The sequence below is a fragment of the Simochromis diagramma genome, unplaced genomic scaffold (assembly GCF_900408965.1).
Source record: "Simochromis diagramma unplaced genomic scaffold, fSimDia1.1 OVJJ01000321.1, whole genome shotgun sequence".
Classification (NCBI taxonomy): Eukaryota; Metazoa; Chordata; class Actinopteri; order Cichliformes; family Cichlidae; genus Simochromis; species Simochromis diagramma.
Window position 1 is genome coordinate 12,905,290 of NW_024386772.1, and position 21,669 is coordinate 12,926,958.

Here is a 21,669-nt window from a genome sequence, read left to right on the forward strand (position 1 = left end):
GTACTCACCAAGGAAAGGAATGCATAGGTCCCAGTTTGAGCTACTTCAATGCATTTGGCATTTATCCACTATGAGAATAATTTAAAAAAAGAAGAATTATATTACTTAATATCTGTGAAAATCTTATTCACATAAAAAATGTGGCTATTTCAAGTCTCTGGCATTAATTATGTGATATATATTGTTAGTGAGGAGTTGAGTGAATTTGCTACGGAGGATAGAGCCAACTCTTGTGCACTTATGATGAGGCCTGAGCTGCAGCCTCCCGCTAAAAAAAAGAAGAAAGAGTCAGCTGCTTGCACATGTAGAGTCCCTGTGGCACGATAGACTCCTGTAACACCTCGAGCACACACAGATCTCAGCCCCTCCACCAGCTGGCCATCTCTGTATCCCACCTCTTCTCTCTCTCTGTGCACTTTAACCTTCCTGCCTTGGTATATATAGTCTGTGTGACTATCAGAGTTCTCCTGGCAGCCATCATGAAGGGTGCAGTCTCGATCTGTTTCCTCTCTCTGCTGCTTTTGCAGGCCACAGCAGGTAAGATTCAGAAGCAATTTGGTAAAACTTGCTGTTTTAGGTGAGCTGGTGCACCGTGGGCGTGAGAAATGTTTGTGTACAAGTACCGCTGATGATTGAAATGGTGATGTGGCATAAGTTTAGAAGCAGGGTTAATGAATGGTTAATAAATAGCACCATATTTGACTGCTTTGTCAGCTTGATACTTCAATGGTTCCTCAAAGATTCAGAGGATGGCCAGAAATGGCCTGTCATATTATTGAAAACAGGCTGTCCTGTAGGTTTTTGTGTCTATTGTAGGGTCAGTTTGGCCACAAATGGCACTGGCTTTTAGAGGCAGAGTACAGCACCACCCAAGGATAAGGATAGACAGACAGAAATGTTACCCCAGCCTTTCTTTACCACCAGGCTAAGCTATTTAAATCTGTCCCAGTTTATAGTTAAAAAGCTGGCACGTGTTACAGAGTTGTGGATTTACCTGTCTCTTTCTAATGCTCTTCATTATTAAATCAAATGTTTCATGGCATACTGGAACAGCTGTCACTTTTCATGTATGAACAAATCGCGTTTGGGCGAGTTTCTGAAGTTCGGGATTATTCAAAGCCGTTCGGCCTCCACTGTGGACTGACAGCATGTCAGCTGTCCTAATGCACGGCACCAGCTGATGGAAAGTCTTAGTCTAACCAAGGAGACGGGAGCGGCCACGTGGGAGCCTGAATGGACGCTGAGCTTTTTCTGCACGCGCTAATTCGGTCTGTTTGCTTCATTCTTCGGTTTCACCTGCTACAGTCTGAAGAATGACAACCATAACACCAAAACAACATACATCCTAACTATATCAAAGGGCACCCATGGAGCTGAATGTCACAGCGAGGTGATCACCCATAACTGCGCCCAGATTACCCATTCTAAAAATGCGGACTGGTCTCTGGGGCTGGACTAGCGCGGGTATTGTTACCCTTGTCTGTCACCCCTGTCCGTCCTTGGGGTGGTGTTCAGCTCCACAGCCGGGACCCAGGCCTCCATATTCCAAGCTGCTGTCAGGTGTCTAAGATTGGATGGGCTCCTGAAACCCAACCCCAAATCCCCCCCTCCCTACAGCTCCTCCCTCCCTCCTCTAGACCCTCTACCCTCCCCATCCCTCCTGAATCGTCACCCCTCCCAGTTCCATGCTTCCCTTTAGACACACTGCACAGCTGCTGCACTGTCACAATCACAATTTATTCCCAGCAGTTGGCCTTTTAGGGACATGCATTCTCCAGGCTGGAGGGGCCGGGCCGTGGCTTGCAGCTCAAGCTTTCGAAGAGCCCTTTTTTGCAGGCTCGTGCAGATGTCTTACGGTGGCCCCCTGTCTGTGAATATATTCCACAGGCATACTGTGTATTGATTTTTGCTGCAGAGCTAAAAAGGACTTTATGTTGAAATACCCCCAGGGTATGGCAACACTGAGTCATGAACTCTTTTTGTCTCGGTGTGTAATTATGGTGTTTTTGTTTGGTTCAGTCAACTCTCAGGAATTCCACTGAACTCTACAGGATGGACATGAAGGTGTAACCGCCCTCGAAAGCAATGTGGTGTTAATATGCTATCATTTTATCACAGGCTGCCTAGCATACAGATTTATTAATCCACCAGAAAATCTTATATCCTTTAAAAAAAAAAAAATACACCTGAAGGCTGCATCAGGGCTGACATATTAACACAGAAACTGATCATGTCAAATCTTATGGAAAAAGCCTAAAGCGGCTGATTGCATGGCCAGCATTGATCGCCTTAGCTGATTGATTGGAGTATCCACATTTTGATATAAAGCAAGAACACCAAATGATGCAAGTCATCTTTTAAGCTTAGATATCACTAGGCTGATGTGCAGCAATGTGAACATCTTATAAACCAACAGTAATTTTTTTCTCACCTGACATTAACATGCAGTCATTAAAAAGCTAAAACCTTTCACGAGCTATGTTTTTGGCGGTGTAAACAAGCTGCTGGAAGTTGCAGGTTTCTTATGTAGATGTGACACTGCTCAGTGTTGGCATGTACTGAGAAACATAGGCTCTGTAGGCAGAGAATGTTTTGTGTGAATGGCTACAATTGACCATTCAAGGACTACAATTGTGTTACATTATAGCAAACTTTTGGGTAAACTATGAAGAGGCTTAAAATTTCACTTTATTATCTAAAGCACCTTGAGATTGGTAAAATTGTAGTGAATTAAAACAGCCGCTGGTGCAAATGTAGAAAGATTACTTGTCTAACAGGAAGCGCTCAGAACTTGATATTTCTGCCCACATTAAATAAGCACTAACAGTTCTTCAGCCGTTTTGGTCCTTCAGATTATTTCTTCACACTGCTGTGTTTATAGTTGGTGGCAATACTATCCATCCTCACTCGGTAAAAATATCTTTGGCCTCCTCACTTTGCAGAGGGGAGACACTGAAAGTTAAAGGAGCACGGTCTCCATGTGATTCTCCTCTAATGGCACGCAGGACATCCCTAGGCTGTACGTAGTGCAAGGGACACGCCAGTCATACTCGGTGACTTTATTACACACGCTTCCTTAAGACGAGCCGCGCAGCCCCAAGGGCACCTGACGTCCTTTCCTGGCTCTAAAACAGGCGAGCAGGGACTGAGGCATCAGATCAACACTTCAGCGTAAAGCGCCTTTGCCCTCGCGCCTTTCTTTGAGCCTGTCCCTACCCTTGATGCAACCCCCCCCCGGTACTGTTTGGTGGCTTGTTCATTATTGTATGACATAGTAAAACTAATGAATGAATAAAAGAAAAGAAAAGCTATAACAGTGATAATTGCTTTGTAGCACATTTAAATTTACATGCATCATGCTTTTCACTTGGCTAGCCTGTGTACTACACAGTCAGTTTGTAGGGTGAGGATATTTCTAAAGTCTCCAAACTGACTAACAGTCAAAACCTTAAAATAGGCAGCAGTCATTTTGCCACCCCTCCTCTGTCCATCTTCTGACCCATTGTAGGGCTATTTTTGACTGTGTGGGAGTACGAGCTGCAAGCTGTGCCACCTGTTGCCATCTGTGGTATCTTCTCACCACACCCTGCACAGCTCTGCTCTCGCACCTCTGACCCTCACCGAAGGAGGAAACCGGCATCCTTATAGGCTGGCAGCAGGCTTATTTTAACATTCATTTGCTTTAGTTTAAGTATGTTTCCTGCCTTTCTGAAATGGGCACTAGTGAGAAAGTAGTTTTGTTTAATTGCATTCATGAATTTTAAATGAGAGCGGAGGCACGTTACAAGCCATTGGTCATGTAAACATTTTTTCTTTCTCTTTAAATTTGACTCGAATCATTGCTTCTCGGTGGATCTTTCTGGTGGAAACCTTCTGCCTTCAGATTAGGGCTGCTTGTGCAAGATAAATCCTTTAACTGGGGTTTCCAGGGCTGGGCTGCTACCCTCATCATGTTCACTTTAATTCAATTTACTTCGACTGTGCTGTAAGCAGAATATGATCCCGGGGGTTCCACAGTTATACAGATGGTCATGATATACAGGCACATATCAGCACGCACACAATCTCAACAAAGTGATTCTTTGCCCTCAATAAACATGAAGCTATAATTTTGAGTGAAATACAGACTGATGTATCTAGAATTAAAGGTTTATTTATTCAGATAATCAGTCATGAAGGAAAATATTCTAGGTATACATTGAAAGTATAGCATTCAATTACATTTTATCTGTTCATATTGCATTAAATTGAATATTTTACACTGTACTTATGGAAGAAAATTACATGGAACATTTACATGTAATCAAATTACTTAAAATCAGCATTTTGGGCATAAATATTTATTGAGTGTTTGGAAAAGACCACAACATATATCAGGATAATCAGAGCATAAATTTAATCCATCTTTAATCTATCTTCTTTAGTCAAAAGAAATTAACCTTGTGGGTTAATGTAATTAAATAGGAAAGCGAAGCATATTTCAGGCTGGTTTCCAATGGCTGGTAGGTCATAAGAGATCTGCCTATAATTGCCGCAGTGGCTGGCTTAGATGTTCAGCGGGATGTACCGACGCCACCAGAATGTTTCTCCAAACTGTGGTGCGGTTGTGTGGCAACGAGCTCAGCGAGGACAGGGTTCAGCTCCCCTGCCACCTTCAGGGTTAATTTTGAGCACTGATGCAAGGCCCACTGTCCACGGGCAACATTACCTCTCTGATCTTTGCGGAGCTCTGTCCTAATTGGGGATCGACTGGATTGGAAGGTGTTAACAAGTTCACAGCCGCTAAGGCCCTCCCGAGGAGCTAGCGTTAAAAGACGTGACTCTTCTGAGTGATGAGTCACGTTACAGAGGCTTTAGCAATCCCTGTAGTACTGCAGTGATGGCGTGTGGAAGAGATGGGATCTGGTCATCGACAGCCACTTTAGTCCTCAAGTGGAATCACCCTCTCTGCCCTTTGGTGGGTTTCATCAGAGGGCACATCCCCTCTATTTTGCAATATGATCACATTCTATTCAAAACTTGTAACCTGCTCAGATAACCGGAGCAATGTGGCTCAGATTCAAATGCAACCAAGCGGCCATGGATCAAAAACAGATGACATCACTTAGTGGTGTTTCTAAAGGTCACATGAACAAAAGCAGCTTTGCGCAGGCTGTAGTTGTTGTCAGAGCTAAATCCAATTTATTATAAAGTCGCTGTGGAAAAAAAGTTGCAGAAGGTTTGATGTAATTTGTCTTTAACATGTTTAACATGTGTTCGAATAAACACTTCTTCCCTAAATGCTTGCATTTTTCCAAACTGCCAAACCCAATGAAACAGTGCTCCTTTCGCCTCTATGTGTTTAGTGCACATGTGCACTATATATTATTAAACTTGGCAGAATCAAAAATGAAGAAGTGTATTATATACATGCAAAACACAGTGGTTACGCCGAGCAATATTTTCTTTACTTTCCTGAAATGCGAATAAATAAAATAACCAAACTAAACTAAGATAAAAGTAATGAGCATATAAAAGTAAATAAAATAAAACAGTACTCTCTATACAAAAGGGTAGAGTGTTGTCACAACATAGGAAGTCACATGAGTTCACATTACTGCATCTCTGCTTTCATTGTGTTAATCCACTAGAATAAAGACAGGGCACACTTGCCATTAGGAGTTCACACGCAAGAAATGAATGTAATTTTTTATTGTATGGGCTGATTAAGGAAGGCTTTCTGCCTGATAATATGTAGCCACATACAATATATGGGTTTGCAGTGTTGCTCGTACCCTCCTTTTATTCTGGCTACTAACCTTTTGGTTTCTCTTGTTCTTGCGTCGTGACGGCAGAAACATTACACAGGCTTATTTTTAGCAGGTTGACTCGGTGAGAATCAGCATTGTGTCACTGCCTCCACGCAGCAAAGGAGAAACCTTTCGGGTTTCAGTTAAAGCCCCAGAGATTTGTAATTTCGGGGGTCTTTTGTGGTCGTTTATTGTTTTTGTATGTGCACATACTGAAATGCTCCAATTGGATTTCTGTGATCAGAAAATGCGGGCTGCATTTTTCATGAATGAGAAACATTTATATTGAACTCAGTTCATTTCAGTGAAAGAGTCGATTTACAAGCCTCGAGGCTCATAAATATAAACATAAGTTTGCTTGAGGCTTGTAAACAAACAGGCCTTCGGATGATTTTACTTGTCATTTGATGCAGCGTTGGATTCGTCCAAAGCGACGTGCCATTCTGACGCTTGGCCAGAAACATTAGAAGTCATTCACCACATGGCCGGTGGCTTTACTCGAGGCTGTGGTGCAGGATGCTGCAGCAGCACTGCCCTCTGAGGGGGTGATGTTTATCAGATGTTTAAAAGAACATCTGATATGTGAATTTGCTCTGCAGTTTTGGTTTTGAAATTTTAAAAGGCATTTTTAAATATTATTTCTGAAAGAAAGCTTTCTGTTTGAGGAAACACTGCTGATGAATATGGTCTATGGTGACACCAGAGAGTTGGAGGAACTATAGTTGAGTTTTTCAAAGAATATTTAAGTCACCTTCTGATTTTTACTCACTCCACCCACAACTTACAGCCAATCAACTTTCTCAAAAGGTGTGTCAGTATCTGTGAGAAACGCCACTTATTTCACAATAACAGACGGACTGAGAGGATCTTACATTATTCAACACTGTACATGAAATGATGTGTCTGCAGTTCTAGTCTGGAAGTTTTTTTACCTTCCCGTTTGAGCACCTCTGCTCTACCCCCAGTCACTTTTTCAGGAGCATTACATAAATGCCAGGATACGATTATTTCTTCACAGACACCAGCTGAGATCAGAGGGTTGTGCCGCCAGCGACTGAACCAACTTTTCATTCTTTTTCTGATCCTCTGTGCAAGTGGTGTTAGTTTTATATAACTGCAATGAAATTGTGTATTTTTACTGAGAAAGTCAGGTAAAGTGCAGGCGATTATATGAGCTTATATTCATTTTTCTCTGTGCTGCTTAAAACATTTTGAACTTATCAGCGCCAGTAAACTGAATTTGCTGGCAGAAGGTATGCATGTAATTGGTTTAAGAACAAGATCAATATTCTGTGCTTTCCACAGTCTTATTTACAACTAAATGACTGCAGTTAATAATTCAACAGGTGCTCCTATATCAGAGTCAATCTTCCACACTCTTAAATACCTTTAAAATTCTTTAACAGTTCTGTTAAGGGGGGTGTCTGGTAGCTTGGATGCTCAGACCCATAAGCTCCCAGGGCATGGAAGTGTGAACCAGGAAGACTTCCCAATTGCCGCTATATATATCTTGTGGCAGGTTGGCATGTGGGAGGCGTTGTGGAAGGGGTCTGTACTGAGGCCTGGGCACACAAGGACAGGCCTCACAGCCTGATGAGCGTGTGATTGGTGGATAAATATAGATGAGAAAAGACAGAGGATTGCACACCATTGTCTCATGTATATTATTGTTAGGAACACTCAGTCCGGCTTTGAGTTCTCCTCCTCGTCTGTTACGAAACCGGGGAAGTCCCTCTCTCTGTCAGTCTGCCTTATCTTTGCTGTTGTTATATAGCCCGCGCTGATGCCAAACACATGTCTTTGTTTATTTTCAGCATTTGCTTTCTAAATTAAGACCTGATTGTACTAAGAGCTGTGATCTAAGTAATCCGACATGTTCAAAAGTGGACATGACTGGTGAGCAAATATTTTCTCTTGGCCATTCTTTCTCTCTTACACACACGCTCATACACAGACATGAAACAAGCTTATAGCTCAGTTAAAATGTGTATATTGACATGCAGGACCTACATCTGAATGTAAATGCTAACTTAGCAACTATATTCCATTTAAAGGGGGGTTGGTTAGAATGTCAATACCTTAGATGGGCTACTATTTAGTTCACTTAACCAACAGTTGGTGTGTCAGTTGAGAGCTTCTACTACACCAAAAAATATTTGCCCTCAATGTATAGTCATGCAAATAATGTAATCTAAAAAGGGAATATTTAGATACTAATAACTACAAATCGAAAGTGTTTAGTTGGTGGGTTGTGCGGGGGGAGTTTAGGTGCTATAATTTCCTAACTTGACTTGTTAAAATCTGAAAATACAGCAAAAATCATTGAATAGCTGATTTTTTTCTTTTTTTTTCTTTTTTTTTTAGTTTTCTTCCATATAATGCCTTTATACAAGGCTCACATTAAAACATTTTATTTATTTGCATCTACTACAAAATCAGTCAAGTCTTTGTTTTCACTGATCTTTGGCCAGACAGACCGTCATGTAATAGCAAAGCTTTAATAAACATGGCATGGCACCTGTCAACAAACCCAGTGTCTGCTTCTTTATTAAACTGCCGTTGAACAAATCAGACCTCCCATGTTTATTTTCTTAAAATATCAAGCTGGCCATTTAAGGCATACGCTGAGGTCTTGAAACAAACTGAATTTGCTGTTGATGTTTGTGATGTTTCTGCAGAAGAAGAAGAAAATGTTACCTCCGTCCTTAGAGACAGATCTCACATCGATGAGACGCTGCGGCTTGCAATGGAGGAAAAAGCAGGAGACTATGCAGGTGAGGATTGAAGGTGAAAGAGGCATGTTACAAATCCGACTGCTTTAATTTTCTTAATTTTTTTCCACCTGATTTCCCTTTAACACTTTGGGGGGAGCAAACTAAATTTGACAAGTCAATAGGATTTTTATGCTATTTAAAACAAACAGTGTATCCAAAGAAAACACTGTTTACCTTATTTACCTTACTAACATCCTTTTGATCATCTCTGGTCTCCTTTTTCTTCAGCGGCTCTGGAGAGGTTGCGGAAGATCTACCATACGTCCATCAAGCCGATGGAGCAGGCCTACAAGTACAACGAACTGAGGCAGCACGAGATCTCAGGTATCACCGAGCTCACCGACTGCAGCTTCACTTTGCTTCACTTTCTCCTGTTGGTGTGGAGTTTTCTGTTTGAGTTGCTTTAGTAACTGATTTGTTGACTTGTTTGCAAAAACACAGCATCTTTACACCTCCAACTGATGCATTAACAGCAATATGTTCTCCTTTTGGAAATTACCTGTAGCCTCTCTTTATATCAGGTTTAAGGGTGGGATTATAAAAGTAAGAAGGGTAGTGTCTTTTTTTACCCCTTCTGTTTCACATTGCACTGTGCCCTGTTTCTTTACAGTGGACTCAACACTCCAAGCTGTACACTGAACTGCCCAGAAAACCCCACTTTCCTACAATGAAATAAAGTTATCGCCCTCTTGTGGCTTTTCAGGCCTGCATGCAAAAAAAAAAAGATTCTTCTTCAACTTCTATTTTCAATGCATATGTGCGTTTTAAAGATGGGAGTAAATCCCCACCCCCCACCCCCCAATCACCTGACTACACGGGCATGTCCTCCATCTGTTTACAGACATGTTTGACACTTCGCAGGTCAAATATGGGATTAGACTCCAGCCTGGATCTCCCACCTGTTTATGTACATTTTTACTTTATCCCTCCATGTTGCTTGTAGAAACATCACTCCCTCACTGAGCTTTCCTCCACCTCCTGTTTCCCTTCACTTCTCTATACTCCACCCTCTCCTGTCTTCCACTCATCCCCATCCCCTCCACTCCCTCTTCCACCCCTCATCTAACAGCCTACCCGGGAAGAACCCTGGGGGACTCAGCCACAGGTGGGTGTGGCCAGAGCTTACCTGTGCATGGCAGTGCCTGCAGTGCTCGGCCCTTTCCTTTCAACCCCTTATTTGTCTTCATACATTTGCCCTGAGTGGGTTGAAAAATTTCAAGCACGTTTCACTTTGGACGACACTCGATATGACTGAGGTGTAGTCAAAAGTGATCCATGGGTGAAAGCTTCATTTTACGGAGAGTGAATAAAAAGAGAAGTAAAAACGCTCTTAACATACTTTAAGTGTGATAATGTTTAAATTGCACATTATTTAAACTTTTTAAAAAATGACTTACCATTACTTTGTAAAAACAAAATATATATATTTATATAAATGGGGTTGCATGTGCAGCTTTGGTTTTAACAAAGGATACAGAGGTTTGAGGAGGGGACACTGGTGGGAGAGGGTGGTCAGTGTTCAGCTAGGAGTGAACTGGTTTACTTTTTCACTTTATTTTTTAATATTATTATTTTTTATCATTTTAAATTCCAGTAGCACCAGGAGTGATGCTTAATGTCTGCTTTTTTGTTTATTCTTTCTCCTTTCCCTTTTTTAATGCTATTTTTCCATCAGTCAGTTGCATTGTAGTACATTGCACCCAGCCACCCAAACACCATGTCCACTCACAACAGCTACGAGACACACAGCTTGTGCTAGACCCGTCGAGTCTCTTTGTCAGAGTATAAAACTTTATTGTGTGTCATGAGATTATGGCTGCTGCATTTTAATGAATTTCCTTTATGCTATTAAACACCCTAACAGCTTTACAACATGTTTCTGTCCTTCCTTCTTAAGTCTTGTAAAATGTGCCCTGTGCTCTGGATTGGCAGTGCTGTTCAGATGTGCTCTTCAGTGAAAAAATAAATAAATAGATATGCAGGGAGACCTTTCGGATAGATGGTTGATTAGATGACTGGCTAGATGATGATTTCACCACACTGCTGATAATTTAATCAGTGTTGTTTCTTCTTGCCCTAAACAGATGGAGAGATTACCTCCAAGCCCATGGTGCTATTCCTGGGACCGTGGAGTGTAGGAAAGTCCTCCATGATCAATTACCTCCTGGGCTTGCATGACCACCCCTATCAGCTCTACACAGGTACCATAAAGATGTTATTTTTTATTTTGTAAATTAGCAGTAAATAATGTTAAGTTCTGAAATCCAGCGCTGATGGGGAAAAAAAGGCAAGGTGAAAAGTGCAGTTGTTGCTAAATCTACATCAGATGGGGAGTTGACTGGAGAACTGGGTGCTTTACATCTTACTGAGGTTCAGTGTGTTTTCCCATCTGCTTCTCCTCCACAATGCTAATCTCTTCCTCTCTTCCTCTGTGATGTCCTTCTGCAGGAGCTGAGCCTACTACCTCTGAATTTACAGTTATTATGCACGGGGAAAAGATCCGCTCTGTTGAGGGTATCGTTATGGCGGCTGACAGCTCGCGCTCCTTCTCTCCCCTGGAGAAGTTTGGTCAAAACTTTCTTGAAAAGCTGATTGGTATTGAGATGCCCCACAAGCTTTTGGAGCGTGTGACGTTCGTAGATACACCGGGAATTATTGAGAACCGGAAACAGCAGGAAAGAGGTAAACTCAAGAAGCTCGCTCTCAGGTTTTGATTTTCAGATACTACAAATCAACTGCGTATAGCTCTTTATGACCTGTGCTTTTCTCCCATTTAGGCTATCCTTTCAATGATGTCTGTCAGTGGTTCATTGACCGTGCTGACCTGATCTTTGTCGTGTTTGACCCCACCAAGCTGGACGTTGGTCTGGAGCTAGAGATGCTCTTCAGGCAGTTGAAGGGTCGTGAGTCACAGATTCGCATCATCCTGAACAAGGCTGACAACCTGGCCACCCAGGACTTAATGAGAGTTTACGGAGCGCTCTTCTGGAGCTTAGCTCCCCTCATCAATGTCACTGAGCCTCCCCGTGTCTATGTCAGTTCCTTCTGGCCATATGACTATGCACCTGACACCAGCCGGGAGCTCTTCAAGCGAGAGGAGATCTCTCTTCTGGAGGATCTCAATCAGGTGATCGAAAACCGCATGGAGAATAAGATTGCCTTCATCCGCCAGCACGGTATCCGTGTACGCATCCACGGCTTGCTGGTAGACCGCTACGTCCAGACCTTTAAAGAGAAGATGAGCTTCTTCAGTGATCCCGAGTTAGTCTTCCAGGAAATTGTAGATGACCCAGACAAGTTTTACATTTTCAAATCCATCCTAGCCAAGACCAACGTCAGCAAATTTGACCTGCCCAACCGCGACGCTTACCGTGACTTCTTTGGCATCAACCCTATCACCAGCTTCAAGCCTCTGTCAGCTCAGTGCTCCTACATCGGAGGCTGTCTGCTTGATAAGATTGAGAAGGCAATCACCACTGAGTTGCCTGCCCTTCTGAGCAGCATTAACTCTGGCAAGCAGCCTGGCCTATCCTCCTGCGAGGCCACCGGCTGTGGTGAGAAGCCAAAGAATCGTTACCGAAAGAACTGAGGAACACAAAATACTCTAAAGGTAGAAAGGAGAAGGTGAAGGTGAAGAGAAAGGGTCTGGTCGATGCCAACCCTGCTTTTTGTCAGAACGCTTGTATCACTAATGGAGACAGAGGCGAGAAGATGCTTTTTTCTTTCCTTTTTTTTTTTCTCAGGAGTTTAAGGGGAGGTGCATTTAATGTCCGTAGGATTGAAAGAGATAGCGGGAGGGAGGGGTCATCGATAAAGGCAGCTTAAGGATACAAGTGCTGAAGAAATGAGAACATGCCTCTCTCCCTTGCACAACCACTCTGGACTGTCTGGGACTTTGGGATTGGGAAATCAATGATGTGAATAAAAGAGGAAATGGGAAAGATTAAATGAGAACGAATAAAAAGTTTAAATCCTGAACAAAAAAAAGTCAAATACCAGCTCCCTTGTATGTGAATAAAGGAAAAAAGTGGAAACAGAAATGTGTGTTGGACAACTTGTGAGAATTGCATTGCAGCAGGTTAATTCCACACGCTTCAGGAAGCTGTTTTTGAAGTAGCCCCTTGTGTGGGTGCCACACAGAGCTAGACATCCAAACCTTTGCTTTTGAATTAGATTAACACTGCATGTTCGACATCACAAAAGGTGCATGCATTTTCTCTCTGACACAAGCAATAATCCCTTGTGTTACTGACACCTGCAACACATGTGGCTGTTTTTTTGTTTTGGTTATTTTTCCTCGTAATTTTGTATGCTCGCCAGTCTTGGTTGTTGACAACCTCTGAGAATAGCAGGGGTCAGGGATCAAAGGTCAGAGTCTTCAGTGCAGAGTGGGTGTGTTCACTCTGCTTGTAACTGTTGTTACTCTTTCTTTGTTTTTTGTTTTTTTTGTTTGAGTCTATAAATTTGCTTTCAGCAGAATTTAAATGCTGTGTTAGCGTTTATTTTCCCCTCAGTGATGAGCTGCTCAGCCTTTTCTTTTAAGTGATCATAAAAAAATAACATATGAATGAGGCTTTCAAATGATTTATTCTGCCAATTATTCTGCAGGTTAGAAAGATATTTGTCATTTTTTTCTGCATAAATAGCCAAATGGTCAGTTGAGTAAGATATATATATATATGTATATGTATGTATATGTATGTGTATATATATATATATATATATTATATATATATATATATATCATATATATATATATATATATATATATATATATATTATATATATATATATATTATATATATATATATATATATTAGAGAGAGATATTTACACACACACACGCACACACACACAGACATATATATATATCCTCTGCTGCAAAATTTTGAAAAGTGCTGCCAAAGTGTGGTCGATCTTTGCAGTTTTCCCAGCTTGCAAAAAAAAGAAAAGAAAAAAATGTGAGATGGAGGTAAAGGAGGACTCATGAGTTGACCCCTGACCTCTATGGAGAGAAGGAAAGCAGAAGGTAGCTTTTACCGCAAGTTCCTGTGTACTGTGCCTCAATAAATGTCCTAAACACACTTGGACAGTCTGGGCATTGAACAATGGATATTTTGCTTGTTGGCATCAGCTTTGTGGAGTCTCTGCACACCTTAGCATGTTATTTCTTTTTCTTTGGCTTTATAAGTTGTAAAAGACAAAAGATCAAATGTGTTAGGGTTAGCAGCTTCTGACAGAGCCAGGCTCGTTGCTTCCAGTATGGGTGCTGAGCTGATTCAGTATATTTTTCCAAATTTTTTCCAAGAGTGCTTCATACACAAAGCCCTAAATCGTAAAGAACAGGTAGGTGGTTCTAAGCTAACCCAACAAAAAACTAAAGTTGACTCATGGCCAAGCGCACTTCCTGTTTCCTCCACGTGTCCTGTCTCACTAACACCCCTGCTGCTTTTCCCAACTAAACTCTGAAGCATGATTCAAAAGAATATAGCAAACATAACCTCCAAATAAGCTTAACTTTGATTAACTTTTCAGTTTGAGTGTAAGTGCTGCACAGGGTGTTTAGTATGTTTACACTGCAGATTCAGAACATGGCCACTAGAGAGAGCTGTGTAAAAAGAGGAAAGAAAATGCAGACCACTGGCAAAAGTTTATAGTGGGATTGATCGCTCAGGCTTCGTAACATTAGGTGCTTGCATTTTTATTTTTTTTTTGTGTACTTGAGTGTAATTTATCTTCATTTACCTGTGAATTAGATATTGAATGGATGTGCATCCCATTAAAGTAGTTGTTGATTCACTTTTTTTTCCTTTTTTAAAAAAAATTTAAGTTAATCTTGGCCTAATTTTTGCAAGCTTGACCATCAAGAATAAAGATTTCTGATGGACCAAGCAGTGAAACTTTGTGGTTATTCAAATAAAATGATCAATCTTTGGACTCAAACAAGAAAACTTGCTGAGATTACATCTTGCACTTGCATATTTCCTGTTTCTCCATCTTGTCTCCATACATTTCTCTGTATAACGTCTCGCTCTGTTCCTTTTGTCTCTCTTACACCAACATCTGAACAGGTCTGATCTCCCACTTTTTGAAAGCATGCTTTTTGTGTTCCACAGCTGCAATGCACCAACAGTTTGTCGTGACTGTGGGAGTGGGGGGGGGGGGCATGTATGTGAGTGTGTCTGTGGATGTGTGTGTGTGTGATGTAAATTGCCTCAAGTTTTGACACATGCACCAAAATCCCCCTTTATACAGTGATATGAACCCACGTAAGCTTCTCTGTGAGTGAACTCCAACTCTTCTGCGAGCGTTAGTTGAGATATTCTCAGAAGATTAAAACTGATACAGTGGTTTATGAATAAATCAAGAGAATTCCAGCTCACCACTTTAAAATCACAGTAAATGTTCTTATTCTCCCAATTAAAGACAGAGTTTTGTTTGTTCCCATGCACGAAGGTGGAATGCAAGAAGGTAGCGCGGTTCCCTCTGGGGGTGCTTTCAAAATACAGCGAATCTCCTTGCTGACTGCAGAGGCCAGCTGCTTAATATTTCTGTCAGGCTGCTGAATAAATAAATAATAGAACATTAAACCTGCAGGTTCTTCATTCAGTTTGGCTGCACACTCTGTAGCCTTCATTTCTCATAGTCTGCCTTAAATGAAGTATTCAGAATTAGATATCAGTGCTCCTATTCTGCTGTTTATTTGAAGATACTCTGTATATATCCAGGTGTCTTCTAATTAAGACTTCTTCTACTCTCATCTTAGACTAAATGTAGTGTCCTTAAATGATAAAGTGTTTATTCTATTCTTTTTAATGGTATAGATCAGCAGAAAAGAGAGGAGGGTAGGGGGCTTTGTTCACGAACTGAACATATGGAGTTTCGCTGAGTGCCATTAAAAACATACATCCCCACCCTTCCCTAAAATGCGTGCTCGCTACATTTCACTCTATTGCTTTTTATCCAGTGCGTACACGTTCCTGCACTGTAGCCCTCCCCTCACTCAACCCCTCTTTTCGTCTACTCTGCTCGCAGCGTCAAGTCGATGGTGACCATCAAAACGGAAGAAGAGAGAGGGATTTTCAAAATAGAAGATCGTTAAAAGTAGATTCTTTTAGCGTGTGTAGAGTGAAGCTCCAAATTGGTTGACAACAAGAGCCTCTAAGGAAACAGTCTCTTACGTATGGAAGCTCGTTTCCGCCAAAAATAAATAATAAATAAATACTAATAATAGAAACAAGAAGAAGAAATAGATACATTAAAACAAGTTTAACATAAAACATAAATTTGAAAGATGCCACTTATAGGCAGAAATTTGCGTTTTGCAGTATTATCTTAAGTTTTCAACTTACTAGATCAAACTTATGAGAAAATAACTTTAGAATTTGTTTTATAAACTCTAAATTCTACAATAATAACCTGAGATTTTGACTTATGGATAGCATTTTCTTTTCTTTTCTTTTCTTTCTTTCTTTCTTTCTTTTTTTGTTCAAGCTAAAAAAAATTTTAATTTTATTTAAACACACAAAATAAATCAAACAAACAACAACAACAAAATCCCGAAAGAAAATGAAGGGTCTGAATGATTATGGGTTTACTTAAAAACCACAAATTTGTTTGCTGAAGCTTTCTTTTGTAGTTTCATGCTAACAGAGTATTTTAAGGTGACCCTATAAAAAGGTTGTTGTAGAAAGTATGTGTTATATTGACCATGTAATACATGCTAATACATGGATTATTATGACTCTGTGCCTTTTTTTAAACAACTATAAAAGGCACATTTGGGTTTTTATTTTGAAAGGAAAGAGGGGACGTGATATGGTATTTATTCTGGCGTCACTTTCTTTCTTTCTTTCTCCCTCTTACACACACACACACACACACACACACACTCACATACAAACACACACTTCTCTCGGCTGGACGGCTGGAAGCGCACAGAAACAGAAGATGGTGGCGGCTGCTGCTGGCACCGTGTTGCCCGCTGGATTGCGCGCACAGCGTTTTTGCGCACGTGTAGACGCCGGTGCGGCACACAAATTGTGATCAGATAACCCGGTAATAGGACAATTCTATCTCTCACTGTGGACGGCACAAGGGATGGAAAGGCAGGACGGTGCAGCAACAGCCCTAATCTAGCCTATCATTTGAATCTTGAATCACCTGGAGGTATGACGATATTCTTTGTATCCTGCCCAATTAATCAAAGTGGCCGTATGAAGGCAGCGCTGTGCTTTAGCCTGTGGGACTGTGCTACTGGGGGGAGTGGAGAGGAGGTGGAGACCTTTTAATTAGCCCTACTTTCTCCGGGGCTTTCGTCGTCTGGCGATTACAGGGGGGACCAAGCTGTCGTGGGCAAACTTTACTTCATATACCAGGAAGGACTGGACTTCACGCAGCCTGCTCAAGGGGTCTGTTTGTCTTCACAGATTTCCGTTTGAGACACCACACAGCCGGGAATGGTCAGGATATTAAGACAACCTGGATATTTTCCTTCTTGGGGCGCACTGACGATGAATTGGCCACAGTTTGGATGTGAATACCAAAGAAGCGCTAACAAAACACTGATTTAAGACTGGCTGGGCTATAGCCTTGAGAGGCGCGCGAATCTGTGGAGTGATCATTGCCGTCTGAGCTCTTGCAGTAACGCCGTATAGTTCATTCGCATCGCATCTCGCTCCTGCAGAACTCCGTGCACAAAATATCTGCCGAGTTCGGAGACGCAGTGACTGTGGAGACTCTGGAGTAGAAAGCCAGGCGAGGACGGGGCGCCGTCCATGAGTATGTTGGCGATTAGGCCCTGCGGCAAGGAGCGTGGGGGTATAAAAATAAAAACTCAAGTGGCATGATCCCTGTATCCGGTGTTAACCTACGCCTTAATTTTAACCGCTGACCTTTTGGATCGACACAGCAAACGGCAAAAGCTCGAACCACAGCGTCCGACTGGCTCTGGATGAAGTTTTGCTCAGTCATGTAAACTTCACATGGTTTAGTTCACTTGACATCGACGTGTATGGAAGTAGAAGCGTGGGTAACTGAGTGGATAAGCGGAATTGGACACGCACCAGCAATGAAAGCGGGCTGAGCAAACACACTGAGTACAAAACAACTTGACAGAATTGAATCTGGGTTTTTTAGACACATTTTGAGAGCACCTTAAAATAACTTATCCTCTCAGTCCTATTTGTGTGTGTGTATGTGTGTATTTTTCAGCATTTTCCTGTACTCACAGTATTGTGTAATTCTGTCCGTTTGGCCAAATAGTTTCCAATGAATGAAGCAAAGAGCTGGCTGCCTCGGCAGAGGAGGCACTGGGTGAACCTTGCAGTTTCAAGTGCGTCGAGTCAAAGCATCGGGAATGTAGAGGAATGCAGGGATTGACGTCAAGAATGGCAGAAATGAACTACTCAGAAACTTTGGATGGTCTGCTGGTGTTTCTGCAGCCAGAGCACAGAGTGTGATTTTTCTCTCAAACTTTTTCCCCAACCCTTCCTTTTTTTTAAAAAAAATTCTAAAGATTGAACAATCATACTGTGTGGCCGCAACTTTTTGCCTTACTTCATTTGTGTTTCCTGAGAAATAACTGTGCCTTCTGCCTAGTTTTTGGGTTTTTTGTAATTTTTTTCTTTTTGATAGATTAGAAGAAAACATGGCATCCCCCCAGCATCAGCAACTGTTGCCTCACAACACAGAAGTGAGCTGTGACTCAAGTGGAGATGGAGGCGTCTCGGTGAGAATTGGCAGTAGTGTCAAACACAAGCACGGAGGCGGGCCGCTGGGTTCAATCGGGGGAGGCTTCATTGGCGGAGCCAAGCACTGCAAGTACAGCATTTCCTCTAGCTGTAGCTCTGGGGAGTCCGGATTGAGGAGGCCGGTGGTCAAGAGTTTTCGTTCTCATAAAAAGATGCCACAGCTTTTTGAGAGATCTGCCGGCCATTTCTGGGACCCAAAGTTTGACTCTTCTATCCTGGAGGAGGCCTGTAGAGAACGGTGTTTCCCTCAGACCCAGAGGCGCTTCCGTTTTGTGCTTTTTTACCTCCTAGCAGCTGCTTTACTCTGGGGAGTTTACTTTGCTGCCAACCCTTCCCGCTGTGATAGGGTTGCTTTTCTCGTCCCCACTGCTTCCTTCCTCCTTTTCTGCTTCCTCCTCTTCCTCTTAACGTTTACCAAACTGTACTCTCGCTGCTACAACCAAGCATCTCTGCTCCTCATCCTTGTAACCTTCATACTGACCCTGGCCCCCCAGATTCAGACATCTGGCTTCAAGGACCCTGAGTCTCCAGCACCTACACTTGATGTGGAAGAATTCAGTGGAATAGGGCCCACATACAACATGTCATATGAAACACTTGTGGGAGATAGCAACTGGTGTCCCTGTCTTTCTCCTGTAGGCACCTTCTCCCTTTGCATTGAGGTTCTTCTGTTGCTATATAGCGTCCTCCACGTTCGTCTCTATGCCTCTGTCCTCCTTGGGTTTCTCTACTCCATCTTTTTTGAGAGTTTGGGATGGCTGCAACTGACTCAGGTAGGCGAGAAGTGGAGCTTAGCCGCCCCATCAGATTGGGATACTCTAAGGTGGTTGGGCCCAGCAAAAGCCTTGCTTCATCTCTGCGCTCACGCCATCGGTATGCACCTGTTCATCATGTCTGAGGTGCGGTCGCGGAGCACCTTCCTTAAGGTCGGACAAGCTATCATGCACGGCAAAGACCTGGAAGTGGAGAAAGCCTTGAAGGAACGAATGATCCACTCTGTTATGCCCAGAATCGTGGCTGATGAGCTCATGAAGCAGGGCGATGACGACATAGGTGATCATTCTGTTAAACGTTACTCCACCAGCGGGGCTGCTGCTGCCATCTCCAGCCCTAAAAACAATAAACGCAAGAAAACCTCCATCCCCCGAGGCCAGATCATCTTCAGGCCCTTCAACATGAAACGGATGGAGCCTGTCAGCATCCTTTTTGCAGATATTGTGGGCTTCACCAAAATGTCTGCCAACAAATCTGCTCATGCCCTCGTTGGACTTCTTAATGACTTGTTCGGACGATTTGATAGACTTTGTGAGCTCACCGGCTGTGAAAAGATCAGCACTCTAGGAGACTGTTACTACTGTGTGGCCGGGTGTCCCGAGCCCCGACCAGATCACGCCTATTGCTGCGTGGAGATGGGCCTGGGCATGATTCAGGCTATTGAACAGTTCTGCCAGGAGAAGCGGGAGATGGTGAACATGAGGGTGGGAGTCCACACTGGCACCGTACTGTGCGGCATCCTGGGCATGAAGCGCTTCAAGTTCGACGTTTGGTCAAACGATGTCAACCTGGCCAACCTGATGGAGCAACTAGGCGTTGCTGGGAAGGTGCACCTATCACACGCCACTGCCAAATTCCTGGATGAACGCTACCAGCATGAGGACGGACAGGTCATGGAGAGAATAGGACAGAGTGTGGTGGCTGACCAGCTCAAAGGTAAGTGAGAAGAAATGATAAAGTAGAGTGAAAAACATTTGTTGCTTTTCGATCTGCTTTATTGTAGATTGGCTATCGGTTCATCGGCATTAAAGTCGATGTGTTCTAATACTTTTACCCTACCCACAGAGGAAATGTGTGCTCATGCCAGCATATTACTATTTCACCCTCCAGGTGAATCAAAGCACTTGTGAGGAAGCATTTGCATTGGTCAAGGTCAGAACAGAGTTTAAGCATCATGTATTATACCTGATGGGCTGGCAGGGCTTTGAGTGTGTTATCAGTGCCCTCTGTGGCACTGGTACTATGTGACTCTATCACAGACAGACGCCATCTTCTTTCCCATCCTTCCCCGCTCTTTGTTCTCTTCTTCAATTACATTGCCTTCCAGACGTCCTCAGTGTGCTGCGTTCCCGTTACCTTGCCCTGAACCTCTGGGATTGCTTTACAACTTAATGCAACTGTCACCTTTTCTAAAAGAGATTTGCCTGCAGCTATATCCTCAGCCCTCTATCTTGTCTTTTATGCTGCTCGACTGGAGGCTTTTTTATATGATGCATTTATGCAAAATGCCTCAGTGTGACTAAATGTTGGCTTAACTGCTCTTCTCGTCATTTAAGGCTTTCTAATCCATTATCAGCCATTGTAAGTGAAGTGAAAGTGTCTGACTAAGGTATTGCAGATGGTGTTCATCTGCCCTTTTGAATTAGCATTTTGGGTTTATTTTTGCTTCACTGTGCTGCCTTGAAGGCTGCATGTCAGATTTTGTCCAGTGCATTTTAGGCAGGAATTAGTGTGAGCACAAATTAGCAATTCAAATGTAGACATTAATAATTTGGGCGCATAAATTATCAGTGTATTTATATACACATCATTTCCCCCCAGAGATCAGTGCTGGGATCAGTCAAGGAAAAGGAGCGACTGAAAGTGCCCTTTGTTTACCAGGCAGCAGGGCCGATTTATAGGCCTGCATTTTCCTCTCATCTTTTAGATTGATGAGCGACTACCACTCTTGCTCTTATGCTTCTCTTTTTATTTTTATTCTGAAGATAAATGTCTTACCCAGAGTGCTATCGCCCTATTCGCCTCTTCTTTTCCCCTTATTCATGCCTCCTTTCTTGCCTCCATCATGTATTCACTTCCCCCCCATAAGATTTATCTTCATCCTGTAGGTTTCCTATGCCAGTGACAGAGCTGGCTGTCAGGAGAGAGTTGTTCTTCCAGCGCTGTAAAATTCCCTCCGCTGTCTAGCTCACTCTGTGTAAATCTCTTGGGTACCACTGCAGCCAAGCATGGATTGTGTCTGAGTCTGGTTCCTGTTGCTTGACTCAGAAGTAAATTTCTCCGACCTAGACAGCGATCGCCGTCTGGCTGTCTTTTATGTATCTTTGAAGCACTTTTTGAGTTAGTGTAATGTTTTAGTTTCTGGGGTTTCTTGCAGTTGCACTATAAGTTGGAGGTGGGTTTCTGACCAAAACGTGCCTACTTCCAAGTTTATATCCTCTTATTTATATCGAGCTGCTTTTAATATAAGCTGTTTATGGTTCATTGTAAAAAAAGGAAGGTTCATACGGAGGGCAGCCACGTGTGGACAGTTGAGTTTTACAGCTGCGTCCTGTTCCCTCCTCAGCTCTAAACCTCAGT

The 21,669-nt window shown here is 42.6% G+C and overlaps 2 protein-coding genes across 3 annotated transcripts in view; both read left to right on the forward strand.

The window, feature by feature from the left end:
* The first annotated feature begins 415 nt into the window (after window positions 1-415).
* Window positions 416-12,589, forward strand: srl (sarcalumenin). 2 transcript variants are annotated; one of them, XM_040049929.1, is made up of 7 exons: window positions 416-537; window positions 8,468-8,563; window positions 8,792-8,887; window positions 9,633-9,668; window positions 10,648-10,764; window positions 11,012-11,245; window positions 11,341-12,589. In XM_040049929.1, the coding sequence occupies exons 1-7, from the start codon at window positions 480-482 to the stop codon at window positions 12,150-12,152; spliced, it is 1,449 nt and encodes a 482-aa protein (XP_039905863.1). In that variant the 5' UTR covers window positions 416-479; the 3' UTR covers window positions 12,153-12,589. The 2 variants fall into 2 exon arrangements, with proteins under 2 accessions (XP_039905863.1, XP_039905871.1); XM_040049937.1 differs by lacking the exon at window positions 9,633-9,668.
* A 3,871-nt stretch (window positions 12,590-16,460) lies between these two features.
* Window positions 16,461-21,669, forward strand: part of LOC120745152 (adenylate cyclase type 9-like) — a 40,537-nt gene continuing 35,328 nt past the window's right edge. Inside the window, exon 1 of the mRNA XM_040049846.1 lies at window positions 16,461-20,025. Within this exon, the coding sequence (XP_039905780.1) occupies window positions 18,213-20,025 (1,813 nt within the window). The 5' untranslated portion in view covers window positions 16,461-18,212. The remainder of the gene's footprint in view (window positions 20,026-21,669) is intronic.